Source organism: Apodemus sylvaticus, chromosome 17, assembly GCF_947179515.1.
Source record: "Apodemus sylvaticus chromosome 17, mApoSyl1.1, whole genome shotgun sequence".
Classification (NCBI taxonomy): Eukaryota; Metazoa; Chordata; class Mammalia; order Rodentia; family Muridae; genus Apodemus; species Apodemus sylvaticus.
The window spans coordinates 66,799,143-66,823,930 of NC_067488.1; the positions used below are offsets into that span (position 1 = coordinate 66,799,143).

General features: G+C 49.8%; 1 protein-coding gene across 1 annotated transcript; it reads left to right on the forward strand.

The window, feature by feature from the left end:
* The first annotated feature begins 1,201 nt into the window (after positions 1-1,201).
* Itga5 (integrin subunit alpha 5) lies at positions 1,202-24,183 on the forward strand. The gene is made up of 30 exons (XM_052160897.1): positions 1,202-1,682; positions 8,008-8,138; positions 9,610-9,722; positions 9,862-9,982; positions 10,195-10,256; positions 10,348-10,393; positions 10,741-10,866; positions 11,057-11,101; positions 11,209-11,252; positions 12,828-12,884; positions 13,051-13,103; positions 13,586-13,794; positions 13,992-14,183; positions 14,366-14,411; positions 14,535-14,636; positions 14,774-14,829; positions 14,904-15,058; positions 15,370-15,507; positions 15,604-15,671; positions 15,965-16,115; positions 16,203-16,295; positions 16,406-16,485; positions 16,609-16,689; positions 16,793-16,898; positions 17,266-17,418; positions 18,712-18,795; positions 18,903-19,016; positions 21,126-21,227; positions 21,733-21,855; positions 22,422-24,183. Exons 1-30 carry the CDS (start codon positions 1,309-1,311, stop codon positions 22,503-22,505), a joined length of 3,309 nt encoding a protein of 1,102 aa, XP_052016857.1. The 5' UTR covers positions 1,202-1,308; the 3' UTR covers positions 22,506-24,183.
* The last annotated feature ends 605 nt before the right edge of the window (positions 24,184-24,788 follow it).

Here is a 24,788-nt window from a genome sequence, read left to right on the forward strand (position 1 = left end):
CTGACCACAGATTCCTTGGGTTCCTCACCTGACAAAGGGTCAGGACTTGCAGATGTGAAAGTGGAATGGGGCCAGCGTGGCTGTGGCCTGTCCAGCTGGCCTCTCTCTGGGGCTGCAATTGGCCCTGGAGATCTGCTTTTGAAGATCTAGCTAGGTGATTGGAGATAGAAAGCAGAGTAAGAGTAATGAATGAGAGGAAGCTTACAGCAGAAAAAGAAAATCACTCTGGGATTTTTATTTGGAACCCCCACAGGACACAATGGGTCAAAAGAGAAGGGTATGATTTTACTTTGTGGACATTATTCTGAAAGGGGAAAAATCCTGAAGGGAAAAGGCAGAGAAGGAAGTAGAAAGAGAAGAGGATTAGGGGAGACTCTAGGCCTCTCTCCCCTCCCCCAGACTAAGATAAAGACTAGAATCCTGAAAGGTGATCTCATCACACACAGCCTGAGCTAGGGGCTAGCAAGGTACCTTCACTTACTATCACCCCTTCCTCTACTTACACAAGCCATGGGAGTGTCTTGGGCTGCAGGACCAACAAAAGCTGAAAGTTGGTTAGACTCCCCACCACCACCATCACAACAGCTACCCATTATTTATCTTTCTAGGGTTTATCCAGGGAACCAGGCAATTTGGTGAAGGAACTAAACTGAGGGGTTGGCCACTTGGTCAGTATCAAATCCAAGAAAGGGTCATGACAGAGACTTCCAACCCCTACACTAATAGCTAGAGAACTAAGACCTGTGTCAGAGACCACAAAACTCCTATTCTTTCCACTCTATCAGCTTGGGGGAGAAGGGGAGGCAGCCGCAGAATTCGTGAGATTAACGAAGCTGCTCCAGGAGGCTGCCTGGGAGCATTCTGTGACGGGGCTGCAGAATCCCCAATCCAGCTGGCCCAAAACCAGGCACCCAGTGGCCCCCGGAAGGCAAGGGGAATCCCTGTTGGCCCGATGCCAGAGGAGTCCCCTGTCTCTCGACCCCAAAGTTTTTTTCCTAAAAAACGAGAGAGACCCACACACACAATATTCAAGCTCCCTCCGCCCCCCAGAGGTGATTCCTTTCCTCATTAGGAAATTTTCTGCTCCCTTTTTCCGACTGCTTTTCCGAGCGTTTACGTTGTACATCTGGAAAGGAGGAGGAGGAAGGAGGGGTAAGCAGAGAGGAGGGCGAAGAACCCAAGCCCGCCCAGTCTGAGCCAGGCCAGACCACCAGCCTCCAGCTGGGGCCGGAGCCAGGGTGCAGAGGTGCGGTCCCCCACGCCCCTTCGGGGTGCGGGGCGCGGCCTCAGCGTCCCCGGGACCCAGGAATGCCCCCCCGCCAGCCGGCCCGGCGGCCGGGGGGAGGGCCCAGCCGGGAGTTTGGCAAACTCCTCCCCGCGTTGAGTCATTCGCCTCTGGGAGGTTTAGGAAGCGGCTCCGGGTCGGTGGCCCCAGGACAGGGAAGAGCGGGCGCTATGGGGAGCTGGACGCCACGGTCGCCACGATCTCCTCTCCACGCGGTGCTGCTGCGCTGGGGGCCCCGACGCCTACCGCCGCTGCTGCCTCTGCTGCTGCTACTGTGGCCGCCACCACTCCAGGTTGGGGGCTTCAACCTAGACGCGGAGGCCCCGGCGGTGCTCTCCGGGCCCCCCGGCTCCCTCTTTGGCTTCTCCGTAGAATTTTACCGGCCGGGAAGGGACGGGTGAGTGACGAGGTTGGCGGCGGGAAGCGGGCAGGGGGCCACCTGGAAACTGGGGGCGCGCCGAGGACTGGAGGCGACCAGGACTTGAGTTGAAGGGCGGAGTTTGGAAGGACTAAGACTTGAGTTGGGGGCCCAAGCTAGAATTGGGGGCCCGTGCTGCAGTAGGGAGGGACCGTGGCCGACGTGGAGTGTGAGATCGGTGTCCAAACTTGTGTGGCACGAGGAGAGAACTCGAATATAGAAGCTAGAGAAGTACAGGCAGGATCTAGGGGCCAATCGGGAGGAGAGGGCGCAGAAAGCTTAGGGTCTCTGGTGATCTGTGGGCTGCGGGAGACCTGTGGCGGGTGGGAGTCGAGGGGGGGCGCGGAGGCCGGGCAGGGCCTTAGGGGGCAGTGGAAGAACCTCGAGATCCTTCGTGGGGCCACTGAGAGGGTTGGAGCTGGGTGAGCCTGTGCATTAAGAGGAAAGACAGACTGAGGGGGTCGGAAGGTTATGTATGTGGGGGCCAGTCTCATCCTCCCCTCCCCCATCAACTCAGACTCAGGAAAGACCCGGGAGGAGGACGAAGGCTCCCTCCTCTTTCACCTCAGTCTCCTGAATTGTCTCCCACCCCCAATCTCTTCAGACAGGAAGATCCAAGAACTTGGGGAGAATCCCAGGACCCTGGCACTGGGGGTACTGGGGCTAGAGGCGGGATCAATCCAGGGCGGTGCACGGATGTGTCGGGAGGGGTGTGAGTGCGCGCGCCTGAAGGGGGTGGGCGGTTTCCCTCTTGCTCTAGCTCTTGGGAGGAAGAGAAAGGCTGATTTCCTGTAGCTTGTCGGCTGTAGTAGAACTGAGACTCAGACTTCTGGGACTAGGGTCGGAAGCTGGGAAGATATTGGCTCTCTGGGCCCAAGAGCATCAGAACGAAGGTTCCTGAAAAATCTATGGAGAATCCTTATTTCCGGGTAATTAGCAGACCTAGACTGGTGCCCAGAGGCTTGGGAAAATCAGAGTTAGAGACCACATTGAAACAATGTTTAAATAAGGGGAGGAGGTCGGTAAAGTAAGAGAAAAGTGACAGTCCCAGCTGCTGGGCTAAGGAACCCCAGATGCCAGATTCCTGAACCCATTTGAGGACAGCAGTAGGTGTTTCTCCACCCACCTTCTAGCTCTGAGCCTCTCTCTGCCCATGCTAGCACCTACACCAACCCTGGGATCTTAGGGCTTAATAGGACCTTTGTCAGAAGTCATCTGATTTTAGCTGTTATTTAATTAGGGGGCTGGGGGTGGGGTTAACTCTAGCTAATTTGGTTGGGGAAAGGACAGTTTTTAACTTTATCTGAGGGGCTTAGGGATAGAAAAAACAGAAAGATAACTAGGTCACAGCCGTTGAATTTGAGCTTTTCAAGGTCCCCACCCCACACCCTGGCCTCTTACCCAAACCTCATTTTATCACCCTGTTCTGGAGCCTCTGCCAGGGTCCCCCAAACTTCTTACCACAACCCTAATGGAGCAGAGAGGATGGAGGGAGTATAGAGTGTTTTCCCCCATCAGGGTGTCACTCCACCCCACACAAACATCAGTTGGACTTTGCACTCTTGGTGACCCCTGACCTGATCCTTCAGTCCCTGAGGTCTCTTCTAAAAACAAGACCCAGCCTCTCCATTCCTCAAGAGAACCCAGGTGTCCCGCTCACATTTTACTCCCTCCCTCCCCTTTGCTCTGGGCATAAGCTCTAGGCCATTCTCCTTCCTTGTGACTTCCCTCCCAGCATCTGTGTGTATTAGACTCTCCCCACCCCTCTTCTTGAGAAAAAACTCAGCCCCTTTGTGGCTGTGGTCTTGGTAATCCTTGTTTCTCCTGTATCACTTCTCCTGTAATGAAGAGAACAGGGTGAGCTCAGCAGAGGTTACACAGACATAAAGGGTGAAGCCTGAAGCCAGGCAGCTCTGGGTGTGAGTGCTTACCATTCACTAAAGAGCTGACGGTTGAGCAAGTTACTTAAATCCTTGTAGTTCAGCCTTCCCTTGAACATGATGCCTAACTTGGTTTTAGGATTAAATGAGACAATATCTATCTAAAAGGTGCCTGCCCACAGAGGTTGAGCAATATACACAAGGCATGAGTTTTGTGTGGGGGAGATTCCTGATTCTGATGTTCTTCCCTGATACCTTCCCATTCTAATTTTCTTTCTTTCTTGCATTTATTCATTCATTCATTCATTCCCAGGCTGGCCTCAAAACTGTGTAGCCAAGGATGACCTTGAACTTCTGATCCTACCTCTCTAGAGTGCTAGGATTGTAGGCAGGCTCTGTCACACCCTCACCACACCCAGTTTATGGGGATTGAACCCAGGGCCTCTGTGCATGCTTGGCAAGCAGTCCACCTGCTAGGCTACATCTTCAGTCCTAACATGCTTGTAGTACTTGCTAATTGTGATGGCTATAGTAGTTTTCTCACATATCTCGTAAGCTTTTATATTCATTTCTCACTAGATTATTTTTAAAAATCTGTGTTGAACAGAGAAAGTATTATTGCTTCAGAAGTCTTAGAAATTTAGAACTAGAAATTAGCTTAGGAATCACTCAAAAGCAACTCATCATTGAGAAAGAAAGGCTAGAGGAGGGAAAGTGGCTTTTAAATGGACCAATCTGCTGGAGGCAGCTCTTACTCAACCAACCAGATGTCTCCCGATGTACATAGGGTTCCAGAAGCAGATGTCCACCTCTGGCCTGGCCAGGAGTGAGGTAAGATTGTGGGAGCTCGGCCCTGACCCACCTGCTGCTCTCTACCCTGACCTCACCAAGCCAAGGGAGTCAAACAGTAACTGGATATTGAACAAGGGCTTGGTTAATCAGAAGCTTGGCTAGGAAGATAGTGAAGAGAGGAGATGTTTTGGTAATGGGGCAGAACAGAACACTAGCCTAGGAAACAGCATTACAGAACTCCAGAACTCAGTTCACATCCTGGGAAGGATTCTGAGCAACCCTGTATGGGTGTGACTTCTCTTGGATTTAGTTTTCCCATCTGTCAAATAAGGTAATAAGACTAAGACAGCATTTGGAGACTTGTTGAGGGAAGTCAGAACTGCGTTGGTTGGCCCTCATGTAGCACTTGAAGGGCATCTACATTAGTCCTAAAGCCAGTGGATGTTCTGTGTAGCGGCTTCTCAAAAGACTAACTAGAACCTCCAAACACTAAGACTTCAGGAGAAATAATGCCAAGTATTCTTCTCTTGGACTCTAATAGAGTCTAACTGCCAAGCTGCATCCAGTGGGAGATAATTAATGGTCTTTTCATCTTTTACGAACCAGAAGTATCTATAGCTGCCAATCAGTGCTTCTGACCAGCCTGAGATAATCAGGTTCCCCATACAAGTTGGTGTAGCACAGCCAAAAGCAAATGCACTTGGAGTTTTAATTAGCCTGGGATGCCTTATCAGGTAAATGCACGGTTTCCGTTAGGCTTTTTTACAATATTGAAAACAGCCCAAATGACCCTCCCTTGGTACCCTCTTGAATTACTATGAGGATTCTACTGCTATGGGATTTAGGAAGCAGGTAGGAGGAGAATAAGGGTACATGGCAATCTTGGCACAGGCACCTCACCTGGCATGTGTGGGTGCCAGAATCAGGACTACTAAAATGGATACACCACTAGCCTTAGGTGGAAGTCATGTGTCAGGGGACCTGGTCTGGATCCTTGTCCCCTGTTTGCATTCCGGGATCCCCAAACCTTCACACAATGAACAGACATCCCCTTGGCCAATGGACTTACAGCCTTCACAAGCTTTGAAAGGACTGACAAATGCTTCTTTCTCAGTTTCTTCATGAATGCAGATGGTATGAGAGAAATTTGGGGAATCCTGATAGAACCCAGACGAACAGAGGAAATCCAAGCCCATGTTGAGATAGGGCAAGAACCAGAGCTCTCAGCTCCCGGCGCAGAGGTCTGGTTCCTGTGCTCTGCCCTCACTCTTGTAGAGCCAAAGGCAGTGGCCAAGTTCTCTGTAGCAGCCCAGCAGCCCCAGCTACACAGGACCACACCTCTTTCTCTCCCCTCATCCCCACCCTGGGGCTGCAGCTTCTCATTTTTCTCAGCATTCTCACCTGAAAGTCACTAGGCTGGTGGAGTGGTATCTCAAACCTCTAATTGGCTTTAATGCCTAAGAGGTGGGAGACAAATGGAGAAGTGAGAGGTTGAAAACTGACCGGAAGCCACAAGCAGTAAACATTTCCTGTCCCCCGGGTAACAGAAGCTGGCACCTCCCCTCTCCACTCTACAACTTAAGGCACCTCCTGTCTGTTCCCCCTCCCCCTCCCCCCCCCCCCCCCCCCCCCGCCCTCCTACGCCTCTGGACCCCACTCTCACCCATACTCCACCGGTGTCCTGGGGACTGCCTTCCTTGCTGCTCTTAGACTCCTTCCCCCTCAGTTTGACTCTCAGAAGACTTGTCTTTTTGACAAGTCCCCTTTTGGGCCCTCGTTCCTAGTGATAAAGAATGAGGAACAGCCTGTTGCAAGAAAAGGGGTGGGTGTTGGGAATGTTGAAAGCTGAAAGGGTATAGAAACCATGAGGGGCAAAGAGGCCTACAATCTGAGAATAAGAAAGAAGGAAGAAGCCAGTCAAAGATGGCACAAGCCTTTAATCCTAACACTCAGAAGGCAGAGCCAGGCAGATCTCTGAGTCCAGGGCCAGACTGGTCTACAGAGTGAGTTCCAGCACTGCCAGAGCTACACAGAAACCCTGTTTCAAAAAACAAAACAAAAGGAAAAGAAGTGGTTAAGAACATTGTCGGTTCTTCGGAAGACCAGGGTTCAATTCCTACTACCTACATGGCAGCTCATGACTACCTTTAACTCCAGTCCCAGGGGATCCAGTGCCTTCCTCTGGTCTCCTCTGGAACCAAGTACCCACATGGCGCATAAACATATATACAGGCAAAATATTCATACATATTAAATGAATAAATAACTTTAAAAAAAGATAGGAGGGGACCTAGGATCTAAGTCAGGAGAGCAAGCAGTACTGGGACAGGCGGAGGTTGAGGAGCAAGGCCAGTGGCAGCAGGGGAGAAGAGGAGAGGCCAAGGCTGGCAGGGACACTGGCCCAGAGCTGGGATGCCAAGGAAAGCTGCCCAGACTGCCAGATGCAGTCATTGCAGGAGATCCTGAGGAGAGTGCCAAGAGAGAAGGAGGCTGTGGTTGTATGGAGGGCCTGCAGACAAGGGACCACCAGGACTAGTAGAGAAGAACTGTGTGGAGACCCCAGAGGCAAAGGGCCAGAGCTGGTAGAGGAAGAATGAATGCCAGGAGCCATCCCTCGAGGGACTCCATCTCGGACATGTGTGTCCAGGAAGAGGATCCAAAAGAAGGATTTGAGTTAAATTTTCTGGGGCTGATTTGTGAGCAAGAGGTATGAGTGTGTCAGAGCCCCAGCTAGGAAGGTGAGGTCCACTATGGGCCACAGGGTTGGGCCAGCCAGGCCCAGGAAGTGTCCTGCTTTCATAGTCTTGATTTCAGAGATTCAGATTTTCCTCCAACATGCCCCAAGACTTAAGTGGCCAGTTGCCACTTAAGAGTCCCAGCCAGGGGAGAAGATTTGTCTTGGGAAGAAAAGGTACAAAATAAGAAAAGGTCCTGAGGTGCTACAGGAGCCTGGGGTTCTGGAGCTAAATTGTCCCTTTAATATATACTTTTTAGCTAGGCAATAGTGGCATACATCTTTAATCCTGACACTTAGAAGACAGAGGCAGGGAGATCTCTGTGACTTCGAGCCCAACCTGATCTAAGGATCGAGTTCCAGGATAGCCAGAGCTACACAGAGAAACTCTTGAAAAACCATACATACATGCACACACACACACACTAATCTACTTTCAACCAAAGGTCGTACATTGCATTTGGTATTGTTTCTTAGCCTGGTGCTGAGGGCCTTGTGTGTGCCAAGCACATCCTCTACTCCTGGGCTACAGCCCCAATTGGGCTGGACACCTAATCTTGGCAAGTAGATGGAAGAGACAAAATAGCTGGACTCCAGACCCCAGTCTTCTTCTCCCTTTCCAGGAACTGACTCTGATTTCTTCTCTCTAGTAGTAGGAGAAGAAGGTAGAAGAGTATGGGAGGAGGGGAGGAGCTGAGTTAGTGACAGCAGCACATGGGGAATGCCTGACTCCAGCCCCTGCCTCTGGCATCTGTGGCATCTTCTGAGATATAAATACAACCCAAGGGACATCTACACCACCCCCATTCTTGGCCCAAAGGTCTGGGTGCATCCTGCCTCCAGACACTGACCTGGAAATAGGACCCATCCTAATCCAATTCTCCTTTCCCCTCCACAGAGTCAGTGTGCTGGTTGGGGCACCCAAGGCTAACACTAGCCAGCCAGATGTACTGCAAGGTGGTGCTGTCTATGTGTGTCCCTGGGGCACCAGTCCTATCCAGTGTACTACCATTCAATTTGACAGCAAAGGTAGGCTGAAAGAATTCATGGAGGGGCCTAGCATAAGTGGGTGGGTGGGCCTGCAGTTTGGGGGTGAGGCCTGGGGGGTCCTGCTGTGAGGGGTGCTCCCCCAGCAGTAGTTCTGGTACTCCATCCAGCTCCTAGCTGTGGGCTCCCCATGGCACTCACTCCATGTTCCCAGCCCAGCCCAAGAAGGGCGGGCGTGATTCAGAAACATGTGGCTCTCATTTCCACTGAATCACCCACAGCTCTGGGAGGCCAGGGCTGTAATGCAGACAAAGGCAGAGGAGGCCGCAGAGTTCTGTTCCTAAGCTAAGTGATAGTGCACACTGGGCACAGCGTGAATCAGCCACTGCCCCAGGGAGCGCAGCCTTCAGGCAGATGGACCTAAGGAAACTGAGGCTGTTCAACTAGCACTCAGAGAGCTTTTACTCCATGCTAGACACTATTGTGAGTGCCTTGGCCCCCTTAATCCTGCAGCAACTATATGAAGTATTAGTAACCCTATCCTGTAAGGGAGGAAGCAGAGGTTAAGTCACCCAGCTAGTAAGAAAGCAAGGCTATGAACTCAGGCAGTCTGTCCTCAGAGATAAGAGGGCAAGAAGAAGTAAGCATAAAAACATGGAGGCCACCTAATTTCTAAAGGGGTACTAGACATTGAACCCAAAGTTTTATGTATAGTAAACATGTGCTGTTCCACGGAGTTACAGCCCCAATTCCTGAGGCTGACTTAAAAAAGCTTGAGGGCACTGAAGGCTAAGGCAGAAAGAGTACCAGAAGTTCAAGGCCAGCCTGGGCTTCATAATGAGACACTTGTCTTAAAACAAACAAACAAACAAACAAACAAACAAATAAAAAAGCCTGAGAGACAGGTGGAGAATACGAAAAGCAAGAAAAGCAGTGTTACAGAGGGTAGAGTTTAGACTTGGAAAGAGACAGAAAGGAAAATCTAGTGTAGAGGCAAAAGGAGAGGCCATTAGAGACACAGGGCTGGCTACAGACAGATTAGCCATGGGACTTGGCCAGTCTTCCCCAGAACTACAATGAAAGTGTCCTGTTCCAGCTACAAGGACATGAAGGATCCAAGGAGACAACTTTGGGGGGGGGGGGGCGGCATGTATGTGTTTCTGTGGATGTGTGAGTATATGTGTTTGTGTGTCTTTTGAGTGGATGTGTGTGTGTTTGTATGTGTATTTCTATGAATGTGTGAGTGTGTGTTTCTGTGGATGTGTGTGTGAATGTATGTGTATATGTGTTTCTGTCGGTGTGTGTGTATGTGCATGTGTGTGTGTATGGTGTGTATGTATGTATGTAAGAAGAGTGAGAACCAATTAAGTCCAGCTACACAAAGGAGGCTAAAACTCCTTCTATACCCCTGTCCCAGAGGGACTCAGGGTCTAGAAATGCTGAGCAAACTAGGCCAAGGCTAGGGTCACCTCCCTAAGAACCAGTGTGACAGTCCACTTTCAACTTCCCCAAGGCTCCCGGATCCTGGAATCCTCACTCCACAGTGCCAAGGGAGAGGAGCCTGTGGAGTATAAGTCCTTGCAGTGGTTCGGAGCAACAGTTCGGGCCCATGGCTCCTCCATCTTGGTGAGGCATGAGTGAGCTCAGTGGTGCGGTAGCTAAGGGTTAAGCTGTGGTAGAAAGGGCTAGGCCTGGTCAGGGGTTGGGGGTGGTTGGTCATCTTACTAAACTAAATCTGAACACCCCCTGCCTCGGGCCCTCCCAGGCATGCGCTCCACTGTATAGCTGGCGTACAGAAAAGGACCCACAGAATGACCCAGTGGGCACCTGCTACCTCTCCACAGAAAACTTCACCCGGATTCTGGAGTATGCACCTTGCCGCTCAGGTAGGGGCCAGAGTGTAGTGAGCCGCTGTGCCTTCTCCATGGGAGGGTCCCAGGAGCTTGGAGCTTTCCCTTCATGGCCCCCAGGCATTGCTATATATTTTCAAGGCTGCTCAGGAGACTCTTGACCAGTCTTCTTTCTTGCTCTTGCCTCTTTTCCCTGTCAGCCCATCAGTGTGCAAGCTAGCTCATCTCATTGTCTTCTTCCTTCACAGATTTTGGCAGTGCAGCAGGGCAGGGTTACTGCCAAGGGGGCTTCAGTGCTGAGTTCACCAAGGTGAGGTGATTGGGGAGGGAAGGCAGTAAGTGAGGATCTAGGGTCAGTACCAGATGATATGCTCATCCCTCTTCCCTGCACCTCCCCATAGACTGGCCGTGTGGTCCTGGGTGGACCTGGGAGCTACTTCTGGCAAGGTAAGCCCTTCCTCTGTCCTCTTCGGGCCTTGGCGCCACATCCTTTCCTTGATCCAACCTTTTTCTTTTTTTTTCCTTCTATTTTTCTTTCTTTCCTTATGTTTTTGTTTGTTTGTTGTTTTGCTTGTTTTGTTTTGTTTTTCAAGACAGGATTTCTCTGCGTAGAATTCACTTTGTATACCAGGCTGGCCTTGAACTCAGAGATCCACTTACCTCTGCTTCCCAACTGCTGGGATTAAGTGTATGCACCACCACTGCCCAGCTTTGATCCATACTCCTAAAATCCTACTCAGTCTCCCTAAAGCATCTGTGACCTCCCCCTGCCCATTACTCTGCTCTCCTTCCAGGCCAGATCCTCTCTGCCACTCAAGAGCAGATCTCGGAGTCCTATTACCCAGAGTACCTCATCAACCCTGTTCAGGGGCAACTGCAGACCCGCCAGGCTAGCTCCTTCTATGATGACAGCTACTTGGGTAGGCAAGCAAGTGGGGAGAGAATGGGAGGGGAAATCAGGGGCCTCTATCCTCAGTTCCCTGCTTCTCCCACTCAGTGCCACCAGCTCTGCTGCCATACTTGTGTACAGGCTGACAATGAAGGGATTGAGGGCCAGAGAATAGGGGTCCCCAAGGAGGCAATGCTAACATCCACACACTCTGTCCCCAGGATACTCTGTGGCTGTGGGTGAATTCAGTGGTGACAACACAGAAGGTAAGTGAATCTTCAGGTCAAAGCAGGGGCTGGAGAGAAAGCTGGAAACAACATTCTGAGTCCACCCTGTCCTTACCTCCACCCATCAGTTTCTCTTCTCTTTGCAGACTTTGTTGCTGGTGTGCCCAAAGGGAACCTCACCTATGGCTATGTAAGACCCTGCCCGCCACCCTCTCACCCAGGCTAAGTGCAGAGTCTTGTGTGGCAGTTTGTTGGAGACATCAAGGAAAGAGATCAGAGCATAGGATGCACCAGATTTCAGGGAAGGAAGTCTGTGAGGTCAGACTCAGGTTCAGATTCTAACACCGACTCTGGATAAATTAATCTGTTCTTTTATTGCTACACTGTTCCCTGCTTGACTGCCCTAAGCTGTTTCTTCCATGTACAATGGGGTAATAATAGTCCTGACCTCACAAGGCACTTGTGAGAGGAATGAAAGCACTTGTAAATTGTTAGACCGTATGCAGCCACCAGCTATTATTAGACCATGACAAGTGCCACACACGGTCGCTCAATTAACAACATTAAGGCAAGGTGAGAGAAGAAATGAAGACATCTTACCCCATCTCTTAAGACGCTTCTAGTCAAATATGTGGGATAAAACACACAGCTTTAATCTTGAGGAAGCCCCTGTTGGTGAGCCTCTTGATGTCCCAGGCACTGTCCATGCATGATGGTGTTCCCTTCCCCACCATGGGACTGTGGGGTGGGGAACAATCTTAACAGTTTGCACACAAGAAAACTGTTGTCCTAAAATACCAGTTATGTTACTTGGGGGCAGCTGGATAAATATCTAATATCTATCATATTCCAAATCTCATACTCTTTCTGAATTGGAAGTTACAGAAAAGCAATCAAGATAATGGCACATTTTAAGAAAGTAGTAATCTCCTTCCAGAGAGGGTGCCTCAGAGAAGCGTCTGTGAGGTTTCCACACAGATGGGGCAAGAAGGAGTCCCAGGCACAGGTGTGAAGAACACAGGGAATATGGAACTCAGACTAGTTTGCAGCCTCATAAGGTAAAAGAGGACGGTGAGAAGCATAAGGGAGAGTTGAACAAGCACAGGCAGTAAGGCCAGACACCAGAGCCTTAGAGGGCTGGCCAAGAGGCAGGGACTGAGAGTGACTGCAGGGGCCCTGGGGTGTACAGGTGGGAATCACAATCCTCCATCTGCTCTCTGGCATCAGTGCCAGTGAGGGAAACCCAAGACACAGTCCAGCCAGTCCTGGGAAGGCTCATACCAGGTCTCAGCAGAACAGAGGGGCAAAGAGCGAGATCCAAGAGACTTGGAGGTCTGCTGGGTCAATGGCTAAGAGGAGACAGCAGAGATGTGAGTGCCTTGCAGACTCTGATGGATGAGAGATGGCTAGAGTTCTGAGACTTTTGAGTTTGAAGGCCCTGTGTGTATCCAGTAAGCAATTACTGTTTGCCTGCTGCCTGCTAAGCTCTTCTTTAGTCTCTGAGAGGCAAAGACCAAAGACCATGCTTTGGGTCCCACTGATCTGATTCTGATCACTAGACTCTAACGGATAGGGATGAAAATCCATAAAGGATATGGAGGAAGAAAGCAAAACAGCAAAGGGGTAAAGAAAACCTGTAGGTGGAGGGAGGGCAAATTAGGAAGGAGTCGGAGGAGTGCTAAGGTTCCCCTGAGGAATGCCTGTCCCATGTGTCTCTTCAGACATGAGGCATCCAGGACCTATAGGCCTTTGTCTTCATCTTCAGGTCACCGTCCTTAATGGTTCAGACATCCATTCCCTCTACAACGTCTCAGGAGAACAGGTGAGGATGCCCTCACTTCTCCCTCTTGCCATCTAACCCGCAGCCCTGGACCAACAGTGTCAAACTTCCCACCTTCCCTGGAGCCTCTGAATGTCCACTTACAGCCTCTCTTGATCCTGTTTACTGACCAACCTTGTTCTGACTCTGCTGCCCTTTGTCTCCACAGATGGCCTCCTACTTTGGCTATGCTGTGGCTGCCACTGATACCAACGGAGATGGGTGAGTGATGGGAAGGGATGCATCTTCCAGACCCAATCATGGGATGGGACAGTGCAGGCAGACTGCTCCCTCAGGATATTTTTTTCCTAGACTCTATTCATGCTTGTCTTCTCCTTGGTCAGGGCAAGAAGAGGGCAGGATGCTACACCCTAGCCCTCAGGGCACCTGGGGATCCAGAATGCCTGGAGTTCCTCCACGAGGGCAATAAATTATAGCAAGACAAGGGTTATTAAGATGCTTGGGGACTGGAGAGATGGCTCAGCAGTTAAGAGCACTAACTGCACTTCCAGAGGTCCTGAGTTCAATTGCAAGCAACCATCTGTAATGGACATCCAATGTCCTCTTCTGGTGTGTCTGAAGACAGCGACAGTGTACTCACATACATGAAAAGCATACATACATACATACATACATACATACATACATATTGTGTCTACACAAAATATTAAAAAAAAAATGCTTGGGTCTTCCCTTTTCTTCAGGCTAGATGACCTACTGGTAGGGGCACCCCTGCTTATGGAGCGGACAGCTGATGGGAGACCTCAGGAGGTGGGTCGGGTCTACATCTACGTACAGAGCCCAGCGGGCATAGAGCCCACACCCACCCTCGCCCTCACTGGGCAAGACGAGTTTGGCCGATTCGGCAGCTCCTTGACACCCCTGGGGGACCTGGACCAAGACGGCTACAATGGTAAATATCATGGCACAGTGGGCTAAGGCTGAGATGGGAAGATGCTAGTTGGTCAGGAACTTAGTAGGAGGGTTTCAGTCAACTAAACTACCAGGCCCTCTTAACTTTCCAAGGATCCTGAGGGATCCTATTTTTTTGATAGGGATTTGGACCTCTGGCCTTCGGACCTACTGAATAATGTATATTGTGTCTTGCAGATGTCGCCATTGGGGCTCCATTTGGTGGGGAGGCCCAGCAGGGAGTCGTATTTATATACCCTGGAAGCCCAGGAGGACTGAGCACTAAACCTTCCCAGGTTTTGCAGCCTCTGTGGGCAGCTGGCCATACCCCAGACTTCTTTGGCTCTGCCCTTCGAGGAGGACGAGATCTGGATGGCAATGGATACCCTGGTAAGTTGTATCCATTGCCCTTCATCTTAGAATTCAAGCTTTGGGATGCAATTCTAGGCAGCTGCCACCAGATGGTGCAGTCCCCTGACTCAGGCATATGAGCCATGAAACTAGAAAGCCTTGGATGAAGGCAATCCTGATTTGGGACTTGCAGAAAAGAGTGGTATCTTGACTTTCTGCAGATCTAATCGTTGGATCCTTTGGTGTGGACAAGGCTCTGGTGTACAGGTATGAACTCAAGGAGGCTGAGGAAGCCTGAGTAACTAAGACTGGGACCATCAGCACAGAGGGAACTGGTGTGGAGCAGGTACCCAGCCTTAATTCTACTTACCCAACATCCGCTCTTGGCAGGGGTCGGCCCATCATATCTGCCAGTGCATCTCTCACCATCTTCCCCTCCATGTTCAACCCAGAGGAGCGCAGCTGCAGCCTGGAAGGAAACCCTGTATCCTGGTGAGCTGAGCCAGGAGCCTGCAGAGATCTGTTCCTGCCAGTAGGCAGGGGGCCGTGTCTACCTCAGGAAGGGACAAACAGGGGTGTCCTAGTCTGGGTCTTTTACACTCAGCACTTTCTCCTCCGTCTTTCTCCAGCATCAACCTTAGCTTCTGCCTCAATGCCTCTGGAAAACATGTCCCCAACTCTATAGGTGAGTGTGCCAGCTGAGGGGTGGGGTAGAAGGACAGGTAAGAAAAACAGACTGACTGTGTTTCCTGGCCACAGGCTTCGAGGTGGAACTCCAACTAGACTGGCAGAAGCAGAAGGGAGGAGTCCGGCGGGCACTGTTCCTGGCTTCCAAGCAGCCCACCCTTACCCAGACCCTGCTTATCCAGAATGGGGCTCGGGAGGACTGCAGGGAGATGAAGATATACCTCAGGGTATGGCCTGAGGATGAGGGTGGCTTGGTCTGGGTAGATGGCCACATAAAACAAAGGACTTTGTTGGTGATGTGTGCGTGCTTGCATGTGGCTGGATAGCCAACTGGGAGGTTCCCCCTGAAGGGCCTGGGGGTTGGGCGTGGCTTAAAGAAGCCTTTCTGTCAGAAGAGCCAGACACCAGGAGTCTAAGCCTACAGAGAAATGAGGTCAGATTTGGGCCCTGAGGAGATAAAGGGAGAAGCAAGGCTAAGAAGCAGGGTCACCGAGGCCCCAGAATCCCTGATCCCATGAATTCTCTCTGCTGGCCCTAGAATGAATCAGAATTCAGAGACAAACTCTCCCCAATTCACATTGCCCTCAACTTCTCATTGGACCCCAAAGCCCCCATGGACAGCCACGGCCTCCGGCCAGTCCTACATTACCAGAGCAAGAGCCGGATAGAGGACAAGGTAAGAAAAGAACTTGGGAAGACAGGCCTGGCCCCTGAGGCAGGGCCCTGGGAGAGGGGTGGTAGAACCCCCTCTCAAGGCTGTTCTGTTCCCCAGGCCCAGATCTTGCTGGACTGTGGTGAAGACAACATCTGTGTGCCTGACCTACAGCTGGATGTGTATGGGTGAGTGGGACTGTCACATGACAGACAGACAGGAACACTCTAGCTGTGTGGCCTTGTGAGGACCCTGAGCATCCCTGGGTCTGGGTTTGTCTACAGGGGGCATTCATTTCTGTCACTCTAGACAAATTACTCAGCAAGTAATTACTCAAGTACTCAGCATTCAGCATCTTGCCTTACGCCTGCCAGAGCTGAGGCCTAGCCAGCAGGGCCAGTCCCTCTGCGTTTTCCCCATGCCCCGTTGCCCTGGTTTATGGATTCACTCTTCCGTGTCCTTACCCTGTATGCCCCTCCAGGGAGAAGAAACATGTGTACCTGGGTGACAAGAACGCACTGAACCTGACATTCCACGCCCAAAATATGGGCGAGGGTGGAGCCTATGAAGCTGAGCTTCGGGTCACAGCCCCTCTGGAGGCCGAGTATTCAGGACTTGTCAGACACCCAGGGGTGAGAAGGGACTCTCGAGTGGGGCTGCAGTGAATCCCCTCCAGAGGGTTGCCAAAGCCTTACTGACCTGCGCCTGCCTATCCCCAGAACTTCTCCAGCCTGAGCTGTGACTACTTTGCTGTGAACCAGAGCCGCCAGCTGGTGTGTGACCTGGGCAACCCCATGAAGGCAGGCACCAGTGTAAGTAGAGGGATAGAAGAGGAAGGCTAGGAAAGAACACAAGACAGCCCCTAGCACATAGGTAGACACCCTATCTAACAGCCCCTTTCTTCTCCCCGTTTGTTACACAGCTCTGGGGTGGCCTTCGGTTCACTGTTCCTCATCTTCAAGACACAAAGAAAACCATCCAGTTTGACTTCCAGATCCTCAGGTAAGGAGTGACTGGACCTGGACTGGGACTGAGTTGAGGGTGGAAGGGAAGGTGGGATGGATGGCAGAGCCTGTTGCTTGGAGATTCTTGTCAAACTGCTTCCCTCTTGCCTCCACCCCACAGCAAGAACCTGAACAACTCACAAAGCAACATGGTCTCTTTCCCACTCTCGGTGGAGGCTCAAGCCCAGGTCTCCCTTAACGGGTCAGTGCCCAGGCAGAAAGGGGCCTTTAGAGGGAAGGGTAATGGACTTCTAGAGAAGGACATATTGGTCCCTTTGTCCACTCTAAACTATCCCCCTCTTCAGTGTCTCCAAGCCTGAAGCTGTGATTTTCCCAGTCAGCGACTGGAATCCTCAAGACCAGCCTCAGAAGGAGGGAGACTTGGGCCCAGCTGTCCACCATGTTTACGAGGTGAAGAGGGTTGGGAGACAAGCCACATGAAGGGAAGGAAAGTAGGAGCCAGTATAAATGACAGTCACTAGGACCTGGGTGAGGTGAAGAGAAGAGGCCTGGAGAGCACTGACATCTATGAGAGATGTCCAGAAGAGGAGCATGCTGGTCCATTGCCTTACAAAGGAAAGATATTTTAGAAGGATTACTATAAGTCTCAAACTAGCATGGATCCTTGTCTCACTCTTGAGTAATGGCTGAAGCGGACTTTATTGCTGCCCTTGGATGTTCTTTCACTTCTCAGACTGATGCACTGTGTATGGGTGGTGACCCAGGCCTGCATGTCAAACCAGTTTTCCCTTCCTCAAAGTGTGCTCTTCCCCCTCAGCTCATCAACCAGGGGCCCAGTTCCATCAGCCAGGGTGTGCTGGAGCTCAGCTGTCCCCAGGCTCTGGAAGGCCAACAGCTCCTCTATGTGACCAAGGTGACAGGACTCAGCAACTGCACCTCCAACTACACCCCCAACTCACAGGGCCTGGAGGTGAGGACCTGGTCATAGTGTAAGGCAGAGCAATGGGACTATGGAGCTATGGGGCTGGGAAAGGTTGCCTGGAGGCTATTGGAAGTGGTGGGGAATACAGGCACCTCCAGATCTGGAAGGACAAATAGATCCACATCTGCTATATTTGTGTCCTTTGCTCCAAGGTAGTCTTCCCTCTCTCGTGTGCTATCAGATCTAAGCCACCTTGTCCTATGAGAACTGTCCTTTGGCCCTCTTTGAGAGTATGTTTGTTTGTAAATGGCATTTAATGAAGTAAGTGTTAGACCTAGGAAAAACCCACACCAAATGAAGCTCACAAGGTCCCCACACTCCTGGAGCTTGCATCTAATGAAGGCTGGTAGATAATAAGAAGTAAAAAGAAACCGGGTTGTGGTGGCATGTGCCTTTAATCCCAGCACTCAGAGGCAGAGGCAGGAGGATCTCTGTGAGTTTGAGACCAGCCTGGTCTACAGAGTGAGTTCCAAGACAGCCAGGGCTACACAGGGAAACCCTGTCTCAAAAAATGAAAAGAAAGATAGAAAAGTGCTGAAGCCTGGTATGGTATCATACACCTATAATCCCAGTACTTGTGAACTGAGGCAAGAGGATCAGAAGTTCAAGATTATTCTCAGCTATTTACATGAGACCCCAAGTGACAAAGAAGATGGTTAGAAAGCAATAACATAAAAAGCTACCCAGGCATGATGATCACCCCAGTAACCTTAATCACCAGCACTTAGAAGAGGCTGGAAAAGGAAGACAACCACAAGTTAAAGTCCAGTCTGGTCTATAAAGTGAGTTCTGGGACAACCAAAGACTCGTAGTAAGAATTCTTGGAGGAAAGAAGGAAGACAGGCGAGTAGACCTGTGGGATATGCTGTGGGATACAAAGCTAACTGTGACAGCTCTTAAAGAGGTAGCCATTAGCAAGTAGAACACTTGCCTACCATGCCCAAGGCTCTAGGTTCAATCCCAGCACTGCTAAATAAACAAGTAATGATTCAACTGAAACCTGAAAGATGACGCTGAGACCTCCCTGTAAGACAAGAGACAAACATTCCCAATAGAAGGAACAGCCATGACAAAGGCCCTTAGGTGGGAGAGACTTAATGATTTTTTTACACATTGCCTACACAATGCAGAGCAAGGTACACTTTGCTCTTGGCAATAGGTGGGTTAGCTGAACACAGGGACAGAGACAGAATTAGATCCCTGGCTCTGGAACATAGGTTCAGGCTGACTTAGGTGCTATAATGAAGCAGGAGCTGCAGCTAAGGATGTCTCTTCTTCCAGTTGGATCCAGAGACTTCTCCACGCCATCTGCAGAAACGAGAGTCTCCAGGGAGGAGTTCTACCACCTCAGGAACACAAGTCCTGGTAAGTCACTAAAGGGAAAGAAGTTTGTCCCAAGTGTTAGACACTCATTTGAGTTCTCAGGGTCACCAGGTGAGAATTCTGGGCTCAGGCACCTTCTTTCTTGCCAGAAATGCCCTGAAGCCAAGTGTTTCAGGCTGCGCTGTGAGTTTGGGCCACTGCACCGCCAAGAGAGCAGGAGTCTGCAGCTGCATTTCCGAGTCTGGGCCAAGACCTTCTTGCAGGTAAGAGAGCTTTATACAGCCTGGACCCCAACCTTTGGTCCTAGGTCCTAGTGGGAATAACCCTGTTCTTTCCCCATGCTGTCTTCCCTTCAACCTCTGTTTTGGTAACTGGACACACACACACACACACACACACACACACACTCTACAGGTCTCCTCCCTCGCTCATCCTGATTTAGACCAGTTGTGTGTCTTTGGCGCCACCTCTTGGCCACAGTAGGAACAACTACTTCCCTTTCTGGCCCTGATAGAAAAACTGTAGACTGTGGTGAGCGCGCTAACACTTGTTCACCTTTAATCTGAGCACTCAGGAAGCAGAAGCTGGTGGATCTCTGTGAATCTAGAGGCAACCTTGTCTCCATAAATGAGTTCTAGGCCAAGCAGGGCTACATAGTGAGACCATATCTCAAAAAAACAAAACAAAACCACCACCAACAAAAACAATAAATAACTACACACACAAAAAGAAAAACTGTAGAGGGAGTGGAGATGTAGGTCAGTGGTCAGTGGTAGAATGCATAACTAGACTATCAAATCCATAGGTTTAAAAACCAGAGTGGGTAGGGCTGGAGAAATGCAAACATGAAGACCAGACTTCAAATCCTCAGCATCCATATAAATGAATGCCTAGCTGGTATACCAGCAGCCTATATGTAATCCCAGCCAAAGGAGGCAAAAACATGGCATTCCCATGGTAAGACAACCAGATAGTTGAGACAACATGGTGAGCTCTGGGTTCTAGATTTGAGGAGAGAGCCTGTCTGAATGTGTACCTGAGTCAGCCTCTGACCCGCCCACACACACCACATGTGCATGAAGAGAAAAGGTGAACAGGGAGAAAAGAAGGATTATGAAATGGCTCAGTGTGGGTAAAGGTACCCACCTCCAAGTCTCACAACCTGAGTTTGATCTCTAGAACCCACATGACAGAATGAGAGGATTGATTCCCTGTAGCTGTTCTCTGACTGCTGTAGGCAAGTCTTGGCATGTACATGCCCAAACAGATTCTCTCTCTCTTTCTTTCTCTCTCCCTCTCTCTCCTCCCCTCTCATGAATATTTAAAATAAATAAGAAACAAGAAATGAGGACTGGAGAGATGGTTCAGTGCATAAATGAACTAGTCTGTAAGCCTGACCACTTGAGTTTAATTCCTAGGACCCAAGGACAAAGCCGAGTTGTGTGGCTTAGCTAGCCTAGAGTATGAAGTACAGTGGAAGAAATGAGAGACACCCAACCTCAACAAGGTGGGAGGCAAAAACTGACTTGTAAAAGTTGTCCTCTGACCTCCACATATGTCTCATCAAACATGTGCACTGGCATGTATACATACAACACACATGCACATATGTACACATACACACACACACACACAAAGTGTAATTTAATTTTTTGTTTTGTTTTTCAAGACAGAGTTTCCCTGTGTAGCCCTGGCTGACCTAGAACTTGCTCTTGCTCTGTAGACCAGGCTGGCCTAGAACTCAGATCTTCCAGCCTCTGCCTCCTGAGTACTGAGATTAAAGGGGTGTGCCATCATCACCCAGCTAATTTTTTAAAATACTTAAGAGAGTAGGAGATAAGATGAATCCACAGTAAGCAGAAAAGCAGAAGCAGGAAAAGAAAAAAGCCATCATTTATTGACTACACATTAGATATAGTCCATATTAATCATTAAAAAATAAAATATTGGGGGCTGGAGAGATGGCTCAGTGGTTAAGAGCACCGACTGCTCTTCTGAAGGTCCTGAGTTCAAATCCCAGTAACCACATGGTGGCTCACAACCATCTGTAACCCTCTGCTGGTGTGTCTAAAGACAGCTACAGTGTACTTACATATAATAAATAAATAAATCTTTAAAAAAAATAAAGAAAGAAAGAAACTGGAAACTTTTTGAAAATAAAATAAAATATTGAACATGTGGGTATTTGATTACGCATTATTTAGTTGTAAGTGCACAGTTTTACATTTATTATTTCTCACAAGGAACATCGAGAGAATCAGAGAGAGTGAGTCCATAATAGGGAAAGATCACACCCTGAAACAGACTGTGGGGAAGCCCTGTGTCCTCTAGATCCCAAAGGGGTTGACCTGACCACCTTTCTCCACCTGCAGCGGGAATACCAACCATTTAGCCTTCAGTGTGAGGCTGTGTATGAAGCCTTGAAGATGCCCTACCAAATCCTGCCTCGGAAGCTGCCCCAAAAGAAACTTCAGGTGAGTTCAAGGCCAGAGGTCTGTATCAAAGAGGGCAAGCTCAAGAATGTCAGAATCAGAATGAGGACGTGGACAGAAGCTGATCTTGCTTTCCTGACTTTGTAGGTCCAGAGATAAAGTGATCAGACAGATTCACACATGTCTCTGCTCTGGAGTTCACAGCCTAGAGGGCAGTGACATCAGTGTGCATGTGGCAAGACAGACTATGGATACATGTCATAGGGATATTTGAACCCAGTCTTACAGAGTCAGGAAGGACTTCCTAGAAGAAGTGATGTGCAAGCTGAGGCCTGAGGAACTAACTAGACTGCTCCAGAGTGGGCAGAAGATTCTGGGTGGAGAAAACAGCAGATGTGAATGCAGAGACACTTATGTACTTCAGACTCTTAAGTTCAGAATGCTGTTAGCTGAAAATGAGAGTTGGGTCCTGATCCAACCGATGGAGGTAGCCAGGAATAGGGCGGAAAGAATTTACGGGTTCACAGTGTCATTGGCTTGTCCACAGGTAGCCACAGGTGTGCAGTGGACCAAGGCAGAAGGCAGCAATGGTGTCCCGTTGTGGATCATCATCCTAGCCATCCTTTTCGGCCTCCTGCTCCTAGGTCTGCTCATCTATGTTCTCTACAAGGTCAGCCTGGGGCTTGCGTCCCTCCTATCAGACTCTGCCTTTTACCCAGTAGAATCAAAGAGGCCACCCTCAGATCTGTTTTCCAGAACAGGCCCCCATCTCTGCTCTAGCTACTCACAACTCCATCTTGTCTTTTCCTATTGGACCCCTCCCTTCAGTCTGCAGCCTCCAGTTTACAAAGAGGCCTCCTGTCTTGGGCTAAGTTTGCCCATATTGCAAAACCACAGATGGTAGATACATGATGGTATTTGTGCTGTCATTTCTTCTAACATCTATCTAAGAGTAAGTGACAGCATCCTACAGGTGGCAGCCACTGCTAGGCTCAGATGTGGCACTTACTGAGTTGAACTTGTTTACCCTTCCTGACTTAACTAGTATTGTTTTAAAACACTGATAAATGAATGTCCTATAATAACCCCCTTCCCATATCTATTGGACCCCTTGGGAAAGTATCTGAATGAAGCCATTTTGGTAGGATGGGGAAGATGGAAGCAGGAGAGTCCTCATTTCCCTGAATCCATGGTCAGGGAGAATATGATCTCTAATTGTACCTCCTTTCTCATCAGCTTGGCTTCTTCAAACGCTCCCTCCCCTATGGCACAGCTATGGAAAAAGCTCAGCTCAAACCTCCAGCCACCTCAGATGCCTGAGCCCTCCTAATCTCAGACTCCTGATCCTGAAGAGCCAGTCCACTACCTTCCAACAGGGAGGGACTAGGCACTTCCTGAAGGTGCTGAGGGCTGGGGAGAAGCTCTTCTTCCTAGCCCAGAGACATACTTGAAGGGCCAGAGCTGGGGGACAAGAAGCTTGTGGATCCTTCCCCCCCACGCACTGTGAAGGACCCTTGTTTACACATGCCCTCTCGTGGATGGGGGCCTCAGGTCCAGAGACAGAAGCTCCAGCCTTCCTCCAGCCTTTGCATTTTGGAGACTTTTCTGAAATCAACCGTGGAGCCATAATTAGGGAATCCAGTCATGGTTCTCTGGGCCGGGCATGCCACCAGGACTTCCTGCCTGACTCCTGCCTGCAAAGATGCATCTTTGGTCTTGCCAGAGAACCAAAGGAAGCCTGCAGCTAAGAGCCTGAGACTCGGGGAGTGAGGCGGGGCAACTCCAACAGCCCCCATCCTGGAAGGCCAATAAAGAACACTAACCATGGATGGTGCTGCAGGACCAGCTCAGGACAAATCCCAAACAAAGGTCGATGCTGGCCCAGACCCAGATCCACGGAAGTCAGAATGAGAATGGAGCCAGTCCCTGTCTGGGGTGTAGGGTTGCTCTGGAGCCCAGTCTCAGATTCTAAGAACCTGTGCTAGCAGACCCAGGACGGCATTTGGGTCAGCTGCAGATCTGGGCCTAGGGACCGATTTATCCCTGACTTAGGACAAGTCAGGAATTGCCCAGGACCCTAACCAGGCCACAATGGCAAACAGACCTGGAACCTCAGCCTGGACAAACATTTTCACTCATTCCCCAGAGAAAGGGAAGCCCCAGGCCTGTATGACCCGGGTTCTGCCCACCAGCTGCACTGACGCTGCCCCTCCCTCCATAACCAACCCTCCCCTCTCCTCCAGAACCCACCCCAACTTATTTAAACTCTGTTGCAAGTGCAATAAACCCCACCCACTGCCCCCTCACTGACCAAAGTTGCAATCTGTCCTTCTGTCCTACTCTCCAAACCCATTCTAGACCAAGAAAGTAGGGCAAAAAGGAAATGTCATGTCTCCCATGGGCCTAGTCCCACTAGAAACCAGGAGTGTTATTTCCCCTACCCCAGAAACATCTAGGTCATTATTAAAAGAGGAAGGGAACTAGGTATGGTGGCACATGCTTATAATCCCAGAATTCTGGAGATGGGGAACGAGGATCAGTTCAAAGCCATTCTTAGCTACACACTGCATAGTAAGTTTAAGGCCTGCCTGGGCTACATGAGACCCGAGGGAGAGAAAGAGAAAACAGAAGGAAAGAAAGGAGTCAGGTGGTACTTGCCTTTAATCCCAGCACTTGGGAAGTAGACAGAGGTGGAAATGTGAGTTTGAGGCCAGCATGGTCTATAGAGTGAGTTCCAGGACAACCAAGACTACACAGAAATCTTGTCTTGAAAAACCAGAAAAGTGGGGTGGGGGGGGCTTTGATTTTTTTGTTGTTCTTCATCCAGCTCCCACTGGGGGGGGGCTTACTTACCACCAAGGAGAAAAGAGAAATCTCGTTGTGGTTGAGAATTATGAAAGATACAGAGAGAGGTCCCTATGAAAGGTGAGAAAAGATGGTACAACACACTCACCTGGGCTTCCCTTAAATCGGGGAAAAATAAAGTGAAAGGAAAGCCCATTAGTTTTTTTTGTTGTTGTTGTTTGCACATTTTGTATGTGGGAGGGGCCACATGCCACAGCATGAAAACGGAGATCAGAAGACAACTTATAGAACTTTCTTCCACTAAGTGAATTCATGCCAGGCAGAGGGTGGCACATGCCTTAAATCCCAATACTAAGGAGGCAGAGACTGTTGGATCTCTGAGTTTACAGCCAGCCAAGGTCTATAGAGCAAGTTCAAGGACAGCCAGAGCTACACCAAGAAACCCTGTCTCAAAATATAAAAAGAGAAAGAAAGAAAGAAAGAAAGAAAGAAAGAAAGAAAGAAAGAAAGAAAGAAAGAAAGAAAGAAAGAAAGAAAGAAAGAAAGAAAAATCAAACTTGGGTTATTGGGCTTAATGACAAGTGCCTTTAATCACCAGTCTGCTTTGGGGTTTTGTGTCGCAGTTGCTATTGTGTGCCAATGCAAGGACAGGGCGAAGGGCACTAAGTGGTTCACATACATGATCTCATCTAATTTTTCTTCCTGTGTATGTGTGTACACTTGTATTTCTGTGGAAGTCAGAAGACAAACTTGAATCTGAACGCTGGTCCTCACTATCTTGCTTGAGACAGGGTCTCT